Here is a 16,599-nt window from a genome sequence, read left to right on the forward strand (position 1 = left end):
TCACAACAGAACACACCTTCCAGGGGCAAGCAGATCCCTGAAAACGAGGCACGTGCTTTGCACGCTCCTGCCTTTGCTAAGGAAGACAGCAAGGGTCTGAGGGCCAGTCAAGCAGCAGCGAAGGCGTGGGACCCCTGCGTATCTTTCTGGAGATGTGGCCTCTTTCTTCAGTGACACTGGATCTCAGTAATGTCTGTGTGCGCTGCACTGCTGAGTGCAAATGACGTCTCCTAGGAACATCTGGGGGCCCAGCTTCATAATCTGGGTTACAGTGATTGCTTCCCTTTTCTTCCCTCAAGACCAACACCCTAACTCAGCCCTTAAGTACTTAGAAACCCCAAATCTCCCCATTCCATATATATCACCTGATTTTACATCCTTAGTTTTAAGTATTGAAAATCAGTGTTGATTTTTTTCCCCTGTGCGTGTTTTAGACTCTAAAGGACTGAGCCATTTCAAACAGGGCGATATTCTTCATTCTCTGTGCTGTCCGTTAGCAGGGGCCAAGCTCATATTCTAGACAAATCCTTGCCCTCAGCGTTCTAGCTTGAGGCCATGCTGTTAAGTACATCTTTGGCTTTTGTTAAAAGCCACTTGGGCTAGATACTCCTACTTCATATAACCCAGGTATGTCCAGTTAGAAATACAAGTTCAGGGTTTTACGTCCAACAATTCCATTTATTGGCTCCTTTCTCTCCTTGGGAACAAGCATGAGGCGGGGGTGGGGGGAGCGGCTGGGGTTGGTGGTGGGAGGCCTCCTCTCCCCTTCTTTCTACATCTGTTTATACAGAGCACATACTTGGATCCTAGACAAGTCATCTCTCCAGCCCCACTGGGTGGCAACCTTGCAGAGTTCAGGGAAAACTGCGGGCTGGGCTGTCTCTATGATCGCCCTTACCCTCCTCCCAACATCATCATGAGGGGCCCGAGACTTACCCCCACAGCCTTCCCAAAACATACAAACTGCCCTTTGCTCTTGTATCCCAAAGTCGCCAAAACTCAGTCCCCAGCCCCGGTTCCTAACTCAGAGAAGCCTCCTCATGACCTTGGAATATTCAGGAGACTCCTGAAAACATCCAGCTCTGGGATCAAATATTTATAGATTGTGGAGGGGGCCAATACAGGGTTAAGAAGGGAGAAGCGCAACTCCAGATCCCATGTAACTGAGGCCAATGAAACTTCTGTTCATTTTCTATAGAAATCCACCCCCCGAGGGGTTAGCAGCCCTCAGCCTTGAAACTAGTCTTGGTCCCTCTCCAGGCTCTGCGGTCAGGGTGCTCTTTAGGGCTCTGACCAACTGTCTGTAACACGGGCCTGGCCACTCCTGATCCTAAAATCACCGATGGTTTTCAGAAATTACCTGGTATACAGGATCTTCAACATCCTCTTCCAAAATTGTCTACAGCAGAGTGAGACAAGGGAGGTTGAAAAGCAGAGGATATAAATAAAGGGAGAGGTATGAGATTGCATTCAGAAATTACAGGACAGTCGAGAAACCAGCTCTGGGGAGGAGAGGCTGCTGGGTCATTTCAGGTAGAAAACAACCCAGAGGAAAAATGAAAACCCTTGCAGCCACCCTACCCCCACTCTTAACAACAGCAAAAAAAAAAAAAAAAAAAAAAAAAGCAATTGTGTCTCTTCTCTTCCCTCCACCACCCCCTGCCCGCCCCGAAATCTTCCTCGGAATTCAAAATTTCACTCGCGCGCGCATGTCCAGAATTTCAGAGAATAAAAGATCATCTCTAACGGCTTGCTTTCGGGGCCTGTAATTTACACGGGAACCTTTCATCTTTGTTTATTTCTCCTTGGCAGCAGGAGGACAAGCCCTGACTGTCAGTTTTCACATCTGTTTATTTTAAGGCCCAGTCTTCTCTGGCACGCCGATAAATTCACAGGTATACCTGATACACAGCTTGCTCGCACTGCTTATCCTTTTGTGCCTTTTTTTCCAACTCTTCTCTTTGCTTCAATTCATAAATAAGTTGAAAGAGATCTCTCAAGTCCAGAATAACAGGTTCAGCCTGGAGTAAAAGGGGGTGGGGGGTGAAGCACATGAGTAAGGGAACAGTCCTGAGCCTGAGTGGCCTGTTTTTTTTTTTTTTTTTTTTGCCTGCTATAACCCGCAGCCCTTCCTATTCCTATTAAACTGAAAGCATTCCATCTTTAATTAATTCTACCTTGTTTATATTGGTTTAGCAAATTGCATCTAGGCTAAAGTTCATTTCTTCAACTAATTATATTTGCAAATTCATAATAATCATAAGCATAAAAGGCATTGCTTTTATTTATTAGTAATTTCTCATACAATAAAATTAGGGTAGGCCTTATGCAAAACAGCTATTTGTTTTCTCTTATTTTCTTTTTAAACGAGGCTATGAACACAAGGAAACTTATTTGTACAGTGGTGCCTCCATCCAGCTTCGTCAGAAAGGGAAATAATTAGTCATTACGAAATACACATTAGGAAAACAACAAGAAGACCGGTTGGGGCCTGAGCCCGCCGTTTCCTTGCTCTGAGGCTATTTATGCTCTGGAGATGGGAGCCTGAGCATCAGCATGGCCTCGTCCTACATCAGAGGCAGCCTTCAAAGACCCACAGCATGACCGGACACGCCGTCCCCTACAGCCACGAGGAGAGGCGCCCTCCTCGGATGGGGATACTCACCGCCTGGGCTGTTTTTATGGCAACAAATCTGTGATTCCCTTCCTTCCCGCAGACGTATCCAAAGGCCCGGTGATCTGTGATGTCCTTTGCGATGTAGGAAATTTCATGAACAGCATGATGATGCTGAAGGGCCTGTCGGAGACAAAAGGAAGAGCATATTTCACGGGACTTTCCCTCCGAGCTGTTGATCAATAAGATATGTGTTTCTGCTACGTGTGAACAGGCCCGAAGGGCTTTGGGAAAGCTGTTGGGTCCAGATGGAAGGAAAAAGAGCCGCGCCTGCCCTTGAGAGATGGAGGCTTCCCTCCATGGTCTCAGTGCCGTGACCAGAGAGATAAACAGGACTGCTCATACGCTGAAGGCGCGTCTGTGGCTGTGGCTCCCTCCCGGCTTGCTGGGGCCGGTCTCGTCGCAATTTGGCGGGGCAGGCCCCCCGCTGCAGCTGGCTTCAGGACACAGCCCAGTCGGAGCTCGGGCGGGACATGTAATACACTCCCGCACCAGGACCTCCGCATGTGGTACAAGAGGAGTGCCCTGTGCAGAGAGTGCAGTGGGGGTAGGGTGGGGGAGGGGAGGGCGTATAAAGTCACGGGACCGCCAATGCCTACGGGTGCAACCCTTAGTTGAGAGATGGTAACAGAGTATCTTGAGGAACGAACACCTTTTTCTGTCTTATACAGAGTCACCATCTGGGCTACAGGTGGACTCCCTTCATTCTGAGACTTCTCAGGGGCTGGCTGCTCTGTGGGCAATGCCAGTTCTTCCATCCATTCACTTGAATCCTGGTCCTTTCTGAAAGGGTATTTGAGGGGCACCCGGGTGGCTCAGTGGTTTAAGCGGGTGTCTTTGGCTCAGGTGGTGATCCCAGGGTCCTGGGATTGAGCCTTGCCTGGGGCTCCCAGCTCAGCTGGGGCATCTGCTTCTCCTTCTCCCTCTGCTCACCTCTTTCTCTCTGTGTCTCTCAAATAAATAAATAAAAATCTTTAAAAAAGGACATCTGAATAGCATCACCTCTGCAAAACCTCCCCTGAACAAGGTCTGCTCTCCCTCTCCCTGCAGAAATAATATATAATTCCATAGGACTTCAGTCTTGAGGCACCTGGGTGGCTCAGTCGTTAAGCGTCTGCCTTAGGCTCAGGTCATGATCTCAGGGTCCTGGGATTGAGCCCCATGTTGGGACTTGATGTGGGGGGCGGCTCCCTGTTCAGCGAGAGACCTGCTCTTCCCACTTCCCTGCTTGCGTTCCCTCTCTCGCTGTGTTTCTGTCAAACAAATAAATAAAATCTTAAAAAAAAAAAAAAAAAAAAAAAGAACTTCAGTCTCTACTGATGCCCAAATTCCTAACCGATTCCTCACACATAGCTCCCCATAATCTTGCTTTGAAAAACCTTCCTTCTCTGATAGATTTGCCTGATTCCTTATCTGTCTTCCCCATCAGACATCATCTTCCTCAACTCTGTCATCCTCGAACCTTGTGCTGTGTTTGACCCATAGCTGCGGACTCAAGAGTAAATTGGGGTAGTTGACCAGTAATTCGGAAACCTTCTGAAACCGACCTTCCCACCTTTATGGCCAAAGCCTCCACAAATAATGCTGCCCATCCTTGGTGATGACCATCTTTGTGACCATCTTCCTGCATTAAACCTTCTTAAAGCAATTTTCAGTAAATAATACCCTGTGTATAGGCTTACATCAGCAGCTGGGTATTTTATGATGTGCTTCAAGTCCTTATATAAGGGGTCTTTTTATTATTATTATTATTATATTAGGTATTACAAGGCTTGAATTCTAGCCACTTTGTGAAAAGAAGGCACTCACTGTACCTCTCCGGACCTTTGTCAATTCTTCTATCCAATGAGAAGTGTGTACCAGATCAGTGGCTCCTAACCCAAAGCCCAGCATCTCCTTCGGTCATTAGAGGTAATAAAAAGAAGCCATAAGCACTTTTCAGCATTTCAAAAAGCGAAACAGAAATGTGTAATTATCCTTAACTAAGACAACACATTCCATTGTGCATGCAAATGAAAATGCCAAGTTCATTTTAGAATTGCATCAGGTTACTGTTGGACTCCTTAGTTCATCTTTGAGAGGATTCTCTTTAGTGTTTTAGTTATGGGTTTGAATAATTCAAATGGGAAACCGAATGACTATAAATCCATTTTCTTCACTGCCACTCCACGGAGGGAGGGAAACATGTACCACAAAAGGGACTTAGTTATAAAAGTAGTGGGAATCACTGGAATAGATGTTCCAGAAGGTTAACCCCAGATCCTTTAGCCATTAGGACCCTGAACCACAAGGCTAGCCTCTCAGGTCAGTGGGTACATGCTGGCCAGCACCTTAGCTCTGGACACTGGCCCTGACCTTCCGAAATGCTGACTGCTACCATCTTCCTAGGTCTCTAGACTGGTGTCATCTTTCTAGGATTCCGCTAGAATCCCAGGTGCTCCCATCTTTCTAGGATTCTAAACTCATGAATCATTTCAGCCATGGAATTTGCTGCTTCTAGATTCTGATCACTCACTAACCTCTCTGACTACTCTTGGGACCCTCTCTTTGGGTTCTTGCCTTGTCATGTTGCCCACTGCCCAATGGACATCATATTTGGAGGGCGGTATCCCTCTCTGGCCACCCTCGCCCCTAATCGGCCATAAGACAACCGTATAACTCTCATGAATCCCAACCCAGATAAAGTTGGTGAGGAAGGAAAGGTTTGTTAGGAACAGACTCAGAATCCATTTATTCTTCCTTTATTAAGAGGAGATACTTCGCTGGTGGACGAAAGCTGCGTAAAGGGCGGTGGCTTCGTGGTGTTAATGATGCAAAACTGATGAGACTAATATTCATGCAACACGGGGTACTGATTTATAGGTCTCTATGAACTAGAATGATATGCGGCAGGGGAAAGTGGGAGACACAGACACCCTCCCTCTCTCCCCTCTCCAGAAAGTGTTCCTCTCTCTGCGTAACGTGGACAATGTTATCCACATCTCCTATTAAATCAAAGTTTGATGACAGAAGCTTATTGATTGCCAAGTAGAATATTGCTCTAAAATTAAACTGTGATTAGAAGTCTTCCTGGTGGAATGAGATTTGGAGATGATCGTGCAAGGATAAAATATCACCTACGATGCAAGACAGCAGATGGAGGGGCATTTAATTTATCCGGGAATCCTCATTAAGCGTTTTAAAATCAAAACATTTTTAACGCCTGATGATACCTCATATTGCCTCGCCAAGTGTAGCTCTCTGCATGCTTGAAGGGCCTAAAGATATCTGTAACATTATCTTTTCCCATAGTTAATTTTATGACATGTTAAAAAGGATGACTGTGAAAGTGGCTCATTTATTTGGAAACGAAGAATCATTGAGGGGATATGTCTCTGCTTTCTCCAACCTCAACTATGCATAGTACAGATACGTCCGAATTCGGCTAACCTGTATGGTTACACTACTGGCATTCATCCTGGCAACCCGGAGAATCTTGCAAATATTTGTTCACTGAGGCTCAAAATTGCTCCACGTTTTCAAGCAGATTTTATTGGCACCATCAAAGCCAGAGGAACCCTGAACCTCGTATTGTTCAAATGAGTTTATGGAAAGACTGAGGATCAGAGAGTTCTCGCGGGACCAGTCTTAAATGCAACCCTTGCTCCCCCTACAAAGGAGGACAAGCCACTGAACAGAGAAAGCAAGATGATGTAGGATCAAGGGGCTCCATTCCTCAGCTTCTGGACTTCCCAGTCCAGCGACGAAGCCGCGATCCCTGAGATGCTGGGACAAGGACGGAGCACAGCTGGCCGGGAGGCAGCAGCCGAAGTCGTTCTGGCTTCTGGCACATTTTGGAGGTCAGAGAGGGTCATAAATCAGAAGGTTTGGGTTAAAGGACACTTAGCTTTAAGGATCTCAAAGAAAAAGGTCAAGACAGCATGTTCTGAGAGCGAGCACTTGGGAGCTTGTGGCGGTCTGTGGTTTCTGCTAAGCCGTCAGGCTGGAAAGGCGTGGCAAGGGGCATGGGAAAAGCGTGGAAAGGTGTGGAAAATGAAGACCGCCTCATCCCAGGAGGGTTTCTGCGGGGACCTCCTGGGGCAGCATGAGTTGTTCTGCAATGGGGAAAGAATACTGGACCAGAAGGGGAGGGGAGGGGAGAGGAAAGGCAGAGTCTGGTCATCCTTCCATGCTTCCTTTGGAAAGCAGCTTTGTGGGGTTTTGTTGTTGTTGTTGTTGTTTTTATGGTCTTAGTAAAATGGTCTAGATATTGAAGTACTACGAAAAATCAAAGCAGGTATTTGGTTTTAGAAACAGTGTTTAATAATCCAGTATTTGTCTGCCACAGCTTTGTCCGTTTCTCCCATTGTGAACCCTCCTCATTATTCTGGGCATGAGAGTTGTTACTGAAGAATTCTGAAGACAGACTGCAGATGAGCCCCCTCGGTCCCATCTGACCTTCCTCCCACCATTGAACTTCCGGTGACCCGGGCCGGGGACAGTCTGAGGACTGCCCCTCTGGGTTCTGTACGTCCCCCACCTCCGTCCCACCGTTCACAATGTTTTCTCTGCCAACGCCCCTCTACATCCCCTCACCCATGCTTTTGTGACTCCTTGTGACTCACTCATCCAGCAGGCTCGAAGCCCAGCTCTAATAGCGTCCTCGTCCGAGGAATCTTCCCTGACCCCCCCTTTCCCTCCATGATGATTCCTGTCCCTAGCCTTCATGGCACCGTATTTGCTCCTCTATTCAGGATGCCTCACATGTTCACCCCTTCATCTAGTTATTCAAACCGTGTGTCCTTACTGAGTAGCGGATAGGTGCCCCGTCTCCTGCTTGACACTGTACCCACCCAGGGATCACAACGCAGGCCCTGCCTGGAGGACCTTGCGATCACATAGAACAGGTAGGCAAAGAAACCAACCACCATGAGACAGTAAGACGAGCTTATATTAAAGGCGTGCATGGGGTGTGACACTGGCTTGGTGCAGGGACAGGGAAGGGCATCAGGGGAGACTTGACAAAGGAGCTGGGCTTGAACTGAATCTCAAAGGGGAAGGGGAAGTTCCCAGGAAAGAGGGGGAAGGCCATTCTAGGCAGACAGAAAATCGGGCAAAGGCCATTCTAGGCAGAAAGAACTTAACTTGCAAAGGTCTCTAGGGCCTGAGAACAGGACACCTAGAGAATGTATCTGCACACCTGTTTCCTCTCTCCTTTGGGGATATTACCTTCATGGTCTCATCCGGGCTCATAACACTGTCACTCTTGAACAGTAAGTGCTGAAGGACATTTGAAGAGTGTAAGAAGGAAGGAAGGAAGAACCAAGCCAACTGAAGGAATGTTCTGCACAAGGTAGTTGCTCAATAAATGCACAGGGAATGATGGCACGGGTCAATTCATGACATCCTCACAGAGGATTTGTCTGGGAATGGAGGCTTTCTTATCTGCTCATCATTAAATCTTTTTTTTTTCCCCTTATCATCTCCATGAGCCATTTACCAATGTTTAAATGAGGTATCAAATTGTTTGGAGGGTTACCATTTGACAGGGTAAATTACAGAGGAGACTTAATTTGCAGTATGGTTCAATACAACCAATTAAATACAGTATGGATTGCAAAGTCGTCTGCTCAGACTTTGCCGCTTGCTTTTCTTTTAAAGAATAAATTCCATCCCATTTCGCCTTCATAGTACTTGCGTGTGTGTGCGTGTGCGTGCATGGGAGTACACGCTTCCCTGAGGCAATACTATTCACAGGAGGACTACCCACCAGGATTCAAGTGAGTTAACAGAAAAACAAAACAAAACAAAAAAGCAGATACGCAGAGAGACACAGAATAAAAATAGATGCATGAAAAATACACTACTTCACACTACAGGCAATTACAGTAGTTAAAACCTCACAAGACAAAGGCAGGCCCAGGCTCATTATAAAGGCCTTTCTCTTTTCTAACATATTTTTGGATGCGTTTGCTGCATCACAGTGCCAACGAGGCTGGGAAGCAACCTCTGTGCCACCCTCCGAGCACCCCATCATCCAATGCTGCATGGAGCCGGTCAGAGTGAATTCTTCCTTGAGTTCCCATCCTGAAATCTTCTGGAAGGTTTTATTCAAGGACAAAAAGCACGTTTCCAAATACCCTGGTCTCTAGCCGAAGAGGCAGCGTGATAGTGGAGGGAAGGATGTGAACTCTGGAGCCAGAATCGAAGCATTATCATTTCCCAGTTGGGTAGCTCTGGGCAGCTCATTCTGACTTTCTGGGTTTTATTTTCTTTTTTTTTCATAGGATATGAAGAACGACAGAGAAACTTAAAGGTTGTTGGAAATATTAAATTAATTCATATAAAACATACCAGATATAAATGAGATGTCATAGCCTCTCCACTAGAATGGGGAAAAAATAAAAAAAAAAGGAAATACCCAGTGTAGACAGAAGTGTAGGGAAGCACTGGTTTTCTAAGTGTTCAATGGGAGTCATAATAATAACTCTCTCACAGTCCTGTTAGGAGGATTGATGACTTAGGAGATGGAAAGGGCTTGCAACAGTGCGAGGCATGTAGTAAGGGCTGTGTAGATGTTGGCCATTATGGTTATTTTTATTATTTGTGGGAGTGTGATTTGGTGCAACTTTTCTGGAGGGCAGAATGGCTGTATATTTCAAAGCCTTAAAGACATGCACAAACTTTGACCCGTGATTCTTCTCCTAGGGATTCAATTATCTGTAAATAACGTAAGACATGTGTAGGGCAAAGGCTTGGACACAAGATATTCCCTGCAGGGCTGTTCAAATTTTGAAAAATTAGAAATACTCGAAATGCTGAGCGCTAACTGGTCGTAGGAGCTGCTTTGTGCTGAACGATGTAGTAATACGCGGTCACTAAAAATCATCTGGGGAATGTATGCATTTTTGGCATGGAAACATACTTACAACATCCCACTGAATTAAAAAAAAATACAAAACAGTATGGTTAACATGATACTATTTTTGGAAAAAATATGCATATCTACGTATGTGTATAAAAAGTCTAGAAGTACGTCCAGCACCATCTTCACGGGTGTTGTCTCGAGTGGTGGAATTACTACAGTGATTTTTAGAATCTGACTTTTTGTTTATTTCTATTAATTTAAAAAAATTATACCAATTACATAAGTACGAAGCATTCGGTATGTAATGAAATATTAGTAAGTATTAAAATGAAGACAGAACGTAAGATGCTTCTTTCTAACTTGGACTCAGGGAACAATGCGTGCAATGCCATCTGTACGTTTCTAGCATCATCCTGAGCCCACCGGCCTCTGCCCCACAGCCACGACTTGTCAAGCACATCCCCCAATACCATTCACTCTGTCCATTCCTCTCCCTCTCCACTATCAGAACCAGGTCGCGGCTGCTACTTCCAGCCTCGATCAGGGCAGTAGCCTCTGTCCCCAGCTGTCCTCTTCTGCTGCTTTCTGCTCTAATCGTCCCACCACAGATGAAGGGGCTGAGAGAAAATTGGCAAATTTGATCAAGGCTGCCTCGAACTGAAACCACATCAAAGGTTGCCCATGGCTCTTGAGATAAAGAACAAATCTTTGCCAGGGCGTTGGTCTACCTCCCCAGGGTCTCTCACCACAGCCCCCTTTGCTTCCCATCACCCTGCCCATCACGCAGACTCTCGCAAGCACCACCCTCCCGCCTCAAGGTTGTGCACCGGCCACTCCGTCCGCCTACAGGGCTCGACTCCTTCTCCTCCTTCACACCTCAGCATAGATAAATCTGTTCTCCTCTAAAGCTTCCCTGACTTCGCAGTGTGGACCCGGTTCCTATGCTCTAAGTCCTCTTGGCTTCCTGGACTTTTCCATGGGGAGCAGTCGTGGCATGTGTCATCTGGATACAGAAACACACACCTAATGGCTCCGTGGTAGTGGAACCAGTATCTTCTTTCCCTCTCCTTATTCTGAGCATCAAACACAGTGCCTGACACGCAGCAAGCAAGCAGTACATATATACTCTTTATGGTGGTGAAGCAGACATAACATCAATTGACTGTTGCAATCATTTTTAAGTGTCCGGTTCTTCGGCATTCAGTATAGTCCCAACGCGCGGCACCGCCCTATCCATCTCTAGACTTCCCAAGCTGACCGTCTTCCCAAGCTGACCATTTGTACCATTAAACACTACCCCACTCCTCTCCTTCCCCAGCCCCTGGCAACCACCTTCTACTTCCTGTCTCTATGAGCCTGTCGGCACATAGTGTTAAATGAATCATTTGAATGAATGAGTCCGTCAGCAGGATGGATCCAGAGTCCAAGTCTCTCCCTGAGCCCCCCACTCAAACGAAATGGCCCTAGGACTGTCTTCCTCACCAAGGCTTTCCTTCCTTAGCTGTTAAAATGAGGAGGTGGTTTTCAGTAAGTACTTATGTCCTATTTTGCTCTGGACACTTCTTTAATTCTTTTTTTAAAAAAAATTTATAACAGCTGTGACACACAGCTTCTTAGGAGCTCTCATAACGTATGTGATAAACACACAGCTCTGCACTAGCCACGATAGCCAGATTATGGAAGCTGCTCAAGAGTCATTCCTTGATGAATGGAAAGAGAAGGTACCATCTATAAACAATGGACTATTACTCAGCCATAAAAAGAATGAAATCTTGTCGTTCACAACAATGTGGATAAATGCTAGAGTGAAGTCAGTTAGTCCGAGGAAGACAAAGACCCTATGATTTCACTCAGGTGTGAATTTAAGAAACAAAACAAATGAGCAAAGGGGAATACAAGAGACAGAGGCAAACCAAGACACAGACTCTTAACTGTAGAGGACGAACGGGTGGTTTCCAGATGGGAGGTGGGTGGCTGGGGGGTGGTTTAAAAAGGTGATGGGGATTAAGGGGGGGCATTTGCTGTGATGAGCCCCAGGTGCCACGAGGAAGTGTTGAATCGCTATAAGGTACACCTGTAACTAATATCATACAGTATGTTAACTAACTGGAATTTAAATAAAAACTAGCACACACACACACACCCTCAAAAAATAAACATGTGGCTCCAGAAAGATGTGAGTAAAGTCCTTGCCTAAAAATAGGGAGATGAGCTAGTTAACCAGCTGAGAGCATCCTAGACCTATGATTTGGGCCTAAATTTATCTATCAGACAAAGTGGAGCCAGGTGTGCCTCATTAGTTAGCAATCACCAAAGCGACAACATAGATTTCCGCTCCAGAGACATGAAAACCACCTGAAACAGGAAAACTGGCTTCCGTGTGAAACACGAGTTTCCTGACCCTGAGGTTCCACCAGATTCCAGCATCCCATGACTAAAGATGGGGCTTCCCCATAGTTACCATCAGTGGCGCCTTGGACTTGCTGTCCTCTGTTAGTCAATCCACATTCATCCCCCAAAGCCCTTTGGGACCAGGCACTCTGGAATGACCAAGGAACAGTCTGTGCTCTCAAAAGCCAGCCGAGGGGTACGTGTGGAAGGGAAGGGTCTCCTCGTCCGCTAAAGACTCAGAGTGGTTTGCACATTGTGCTGTCCCTGTTCCCATTTCCAAAAGGCGTGTAGGGTGAGGGTGGGATCTGAATCTTGGCTTCGTGGCCACGGGCAAGTCACCCTACCTCCCTGAGCCTCAGTTTCTTCACCTATAAAATGGGAATGCTCACTCCTTCACAGGTAGGAAATGAGGAAGATCACCTGAAGTATCTAACGGTTTATCGGGTAGATGGCAGACTCTTCATACTTTGGCTTTAAGCAAGTCTCACCGACTCTCAAGTCTCTGCTTGGTTAATAGTAGTCCTTAATACTAGAAGTGCAATTTTGAATTTGCTTTGGGCACGTATTAGGTTAAAACAAATACAGAAAAATACCATTACTAGAAAGCAAACCTTTCAGTGAAAGAAAAAGGAGATACAAATAGAAAAGTTAGGAAATAACCTGATAATTTTAAATGTGAATTTGGAAATGTCAATATGAATACAAGACTTTAAAACCAGACTCCTACCACCGTTTGCCAAAAGGGTCCAAGAGCAATAAGCACACCTATACTGTGGTGACTCATTACCTAGCTATCTAGTCGTCTGTTGCTCTCTAACCTCTCTAGGGAAAGGGTCCGAAAAAGCAAATATGGCAAGAGGTGAAACATTCTGTTTGCTTGAATGTTTTCATGATGGGATGTCGGAGACCTAGACCTAGCGTGACAAGATCCTAGCGTGCCTCTTTCTCTCCCTCCCACTCTCTCTCCCTTTCTCTGAGAACAGGAGAAACTAAGGCACTGATCGTTTCAAGAGCTTCACTTAAAGTAGGCTGCAGACGCTTCTATCAAGTCCGCCCCAAGCAACCACGGGTCCAAAACATAAGAGGTCTTTTAGCATGCTCTGAAGTGCTTACGATTCGAGATTTGAGGCTGACTTATGGCTGTCCAAAATCATGTGTTGCTTCAACACCAAAGTGTCTTTGTAAAATGGATCTTAGAAGCCATATGTACCACCACCACCACCCCCACCACCAGTTACCCACCTCAACAAGTCAGCTCCCTTTGCTCCCTGAATTGCCATGGCCAGCATAAACAAACACCAACTACTACCTCCATTTTCAACAACAACACTCTTAAAAGTTCCGGTTGGAGAAATAATGGGCACAATTTATACTTCTGAAACTCTGGGGGAAAAAAAACTTAGAAGAGTATGCATAAGAATTCAGATTTTATTTTCATTATATTAAAGAGAAAAGGTTCCATTCTGAGTGCTTTCTCTGTGCTAGGCACCATGCCGGGGCACCCTATGTATGCAAGTTTCCTTTACTCCACTCCGTACAACTACCTTCCATATCATTTCTTCCCATTTGCTGCTGAAGTCACTGAGACACAGAGAGATTGTGTAACTTGTTGGGGCCAATTCCACGTTAAAACCTGTTAAACCCCTAGGGACTGCCTGGCCCTGCTTAGCCAGAGTGACTCCATGTTGCCTAGGTAGCCATTTTGTTTAACAAATGCCTCAGCAGTTAGTGATATCGGTTCCAGGTAACCGTTGCTACAACACACATCTAAAATAAGGCCAGACAGGTAAAAGACATCCAGTCAGGTAAAAGACATCCAGTAGGTGTTTAAGCCACATGCGTAGAGGTCTGTGGTTGTGCCCTATAAAAACTAGCCTGTAAGACCAAGGGGGGGTCGCTCTCTTTGAGATGGCCCTGGCCAGTCAACCTGACTTCTAATGCTTGGCATAGAATAAAGCTTTACATAACTTTCACTTTGTCTCAGTCTCGTTCCCCTGGCCGGTCAATCTAATTTCCAATGTTTGGCATAGAATAAGGCTTTGCATAAGTTTCACTTTGTCTCAGTCTCGTTCCTTTGATAACAGACCCAACATAACTAACCCCAGGTCTCACTGCAGATAAGGCAGACCAACCCTAGATTACTGCTAGGTATGGCTCCAGGCCCCACAGCCTCTGTGCACTGAATACAGCTTTGAAAGTACTTTAACTGCTCATATTCTCATTCTCCTAAAATTCTTATTTTTATTTCTGTTTCTTTCTGCATGAAGAAGCCTAATAACCATTGTAGGTGTTTAGTAATATAACCAATGATTTCAACATTTTAGCTTATGGTGTAAAATTATCGTAGCAAGTAGGTAAATGAGGGCGGATGAATGGAAATGAAACAGCATGTTTTGCTACAAGTCACTGCAGAAATGAGGTCATTATATTTAATGGGAAATTACTTTTTGTGTTATAACCAATCTGAAATTAACCTCTGCTTTGGTCACAATGAAGTCCTGCATGCCAGACAGAAACTTACAAAAAGGGCATTGACTAAATACAGTGCAGCCAATGGAAAGAACACTGGATTCGGAGTGAGACAGCTGGATTTCAGGTCCTGGCACCTTTGTTTGCAAGTTGAGGTGGGTAACTGGTGGTGGTGGTGGTGCCTATGGTTTCTAAGATCCATTTTACGAAGACACTCGGGTGCTGAAGCAACACATGAGTTTGGACAGCCCCAGGTCGGCCTCTGAAATCTAGATCTGTCATGGACTGTTTGTGCCAACTGGGCCAGACCACCTCGCTTCTCTGAACCGCGGCACACTCATCCAGAACGCCATTAGACTGGGTGAGAGAACTAAAAGAGATCATTCTGCTGAAATTCCTAGTATCCCAACCCAGTGTCTAGTGATACTTCAGAAATGGTGCTTCCTCTCCAGCTCCAAGATTCTGTGATCCAACTTGCTTGTCATTCTTACATGCTGAATTGTGTCCTCCCAGAATTCATGGTTAAGTCCTAAACTTTGGGACTGCAGAATGTGGCTTTACAGGGGAATGGTGTTATTACAGGCATAATTACTTTCATTTTTTAAAAAGATTTTTATTTCTTTATTTGAGAAAGAGAAAGCATGAGCAGGGGGAGGAGGCAGAGGGAAAGGGAGAAGTAGACTCCCCGCTGAGCACAGAGCCCAACATGGGGCTCAATCCCAGGACCCCAAGATCATGACCTCAGGCATGACGCTTAACTGACTGCGCCACCCAGGCACCCCCTACAGGAGTAATTACCTAAAATTACGTAATATTAGAATAGTGTGCCTCTGATTCAATATGGCTGAGCAGTGGGAAAAGGGGAAATCTGGACACGTGCATGGGAGGAAGACCCTGAAAGTATGAAGTCAGAGATTGGGGTGATGTGTCTAAAAGCCAGGGGACATCAAAGATTGTTAGCAAACCACCAGAAGCTAGAAGATGCGCCTGGGATGGATCCTTTGCCAGAGTCCTCACAAGGAATCCACCTTGTCAAAGTCTTATCTTGATCTTGGACTTGCAGACTCTTGAGCAATGAGACAATTCATTTCTGTTGCATAAGCCTCTCAGCTACGGTTATTTGTTGCAGCTGCCCTAGGAAAGGAATACAGCCAGCCTTCCTCAGACCGTTGTGTCTGAGGCGTTTGCCAAGAGAATACAGGGGTGAAACAACAAAATCTTCGGTGTCCAGCCCCATCTGCTCCCTCCGTAAGCCTTCATTTTCCCATCTGTAGAATGAGGGGGCAGGCCTGGTTCCTGCTAGCTTTGCTCATGCTTTTCTAGGCAGGAGAGTGAGTCCTTCAGGTCTCCTGTTGCTGCGAGGCCTTGCTACTTAAAACAGGAGCTGAGGGTAGTGCACCGCTGTGCAAGTTACAGCAGCACCTGTCCAATTATTTCCCAATTATGAGAAGGTACTGTGCAGCATCTCCCCAAATACACTGCCAAACTACTGAGGTGGTGGGCTGAGCTCCCTGGGTACCAGGATCAGTTGGTTCTCTAACACTAATTGGTCCCCTGACTTGTTAGGCTGTTGCCTTGGAGAATGAGCAGTCAGGAAAAGAAATTAGTATGAAATTGCCCCCTTCACTGGAAATGCACCGGGCACCACCCCGGCAGCGGCTCCTTCAACACACCTTAAAATTTTAGGGGGGAAATTGACATGAATTAATACATTTCTAACCCTTGGCTTTGTCATTTTCCTGCTGAGATGAGAAAACTAGAGCTCAGAGGGATAAAACAACTTGCCCAATCAGTGTGCAATCGACGGTGAGGTTCAGAGCTGGCCAAGAAGTCGGTGGGATGGCCAAGCTCATGCCCATTTTAGTCCCTCAGGTGTCTCCTTAAGAGCTGTGAGCATCGGGTTCTGCCCAGCTCTCAGCTCACTTATCCTTTCTTCCCCTGCCTTCTGGCATGTGTCTGTGTGCTAGACTTGGAGACAGCTGCACACAAGTGAGAGTGGATGTAGGGAGCCCTGGCTCTGTGACTCAGTGCTTCCTGCATCAAATACCACGAGCTGCTGGCCCAGCTCTGACTCATCTCCATGACTCAATTCCAGCAATGGGCATCTCCCTGGAGCCAGAAACTGTGTCAGGTGCTGTGCTGGGTGCTGGGGACATAATGGTAGAGCTGGCAAGACCTTGCCCTTGAGGAGCTCCTTGTCTCTGGCAAGACAGGGAGT

At 46.1% G+C, this 16,599-nt stretch overlaps 1 protein-coding gene across 4 annotated transcripts in view; it reads right to left on the reverse strand.

The window, feature by feature from the left end:
- The window catches only part of DAB1 (DAB adaptor protein 1), a 1,136,100-nt gene that overhangs the window by 68,709 nt on the left and 1,050,792 nt on the right, over positions 1 to 16,599 (reverse strand). For all 4 annotated transcript variants that reach the window (XM_059374891.1, XM_059374888.1, XM_059374892.1 and 1 more), the window contains 3 exons: positions 2,666 to 2,797; positions 1,902 to 2,021; positions 1,361 to 1,399 (listed from right to left, as the gene is read on the reverse strand). In XM_059374891.1, the coding sequence (XP_059230874.1) occupies positions 1,361 to 1,399; positions 1,902 to 2,021; positions 2,666 to 2,797 (291 nt within the window). The remainder of the gene's footprint in view (positions 1 to 1,360; positions 1,400 to 1,901; positions 2,022 to 2,665; positions 2,798 to 16,599) is intronic.

The sequence above is a fragment of the Mustela nigripes genome, chromosome 14 (assembly GCF_022355385.1).
Source record: "Mustela nigripes isolate SB6536 chromosome 14, MUSNIG.SB6536, whole genome shotgun sequence".
Classification (NCBI taxonomy): Eukaryota; Metazoa; Chordata; class Mammalia; order Carnivora; family Mustelidae; genus Mustela; species Mustela nigripes.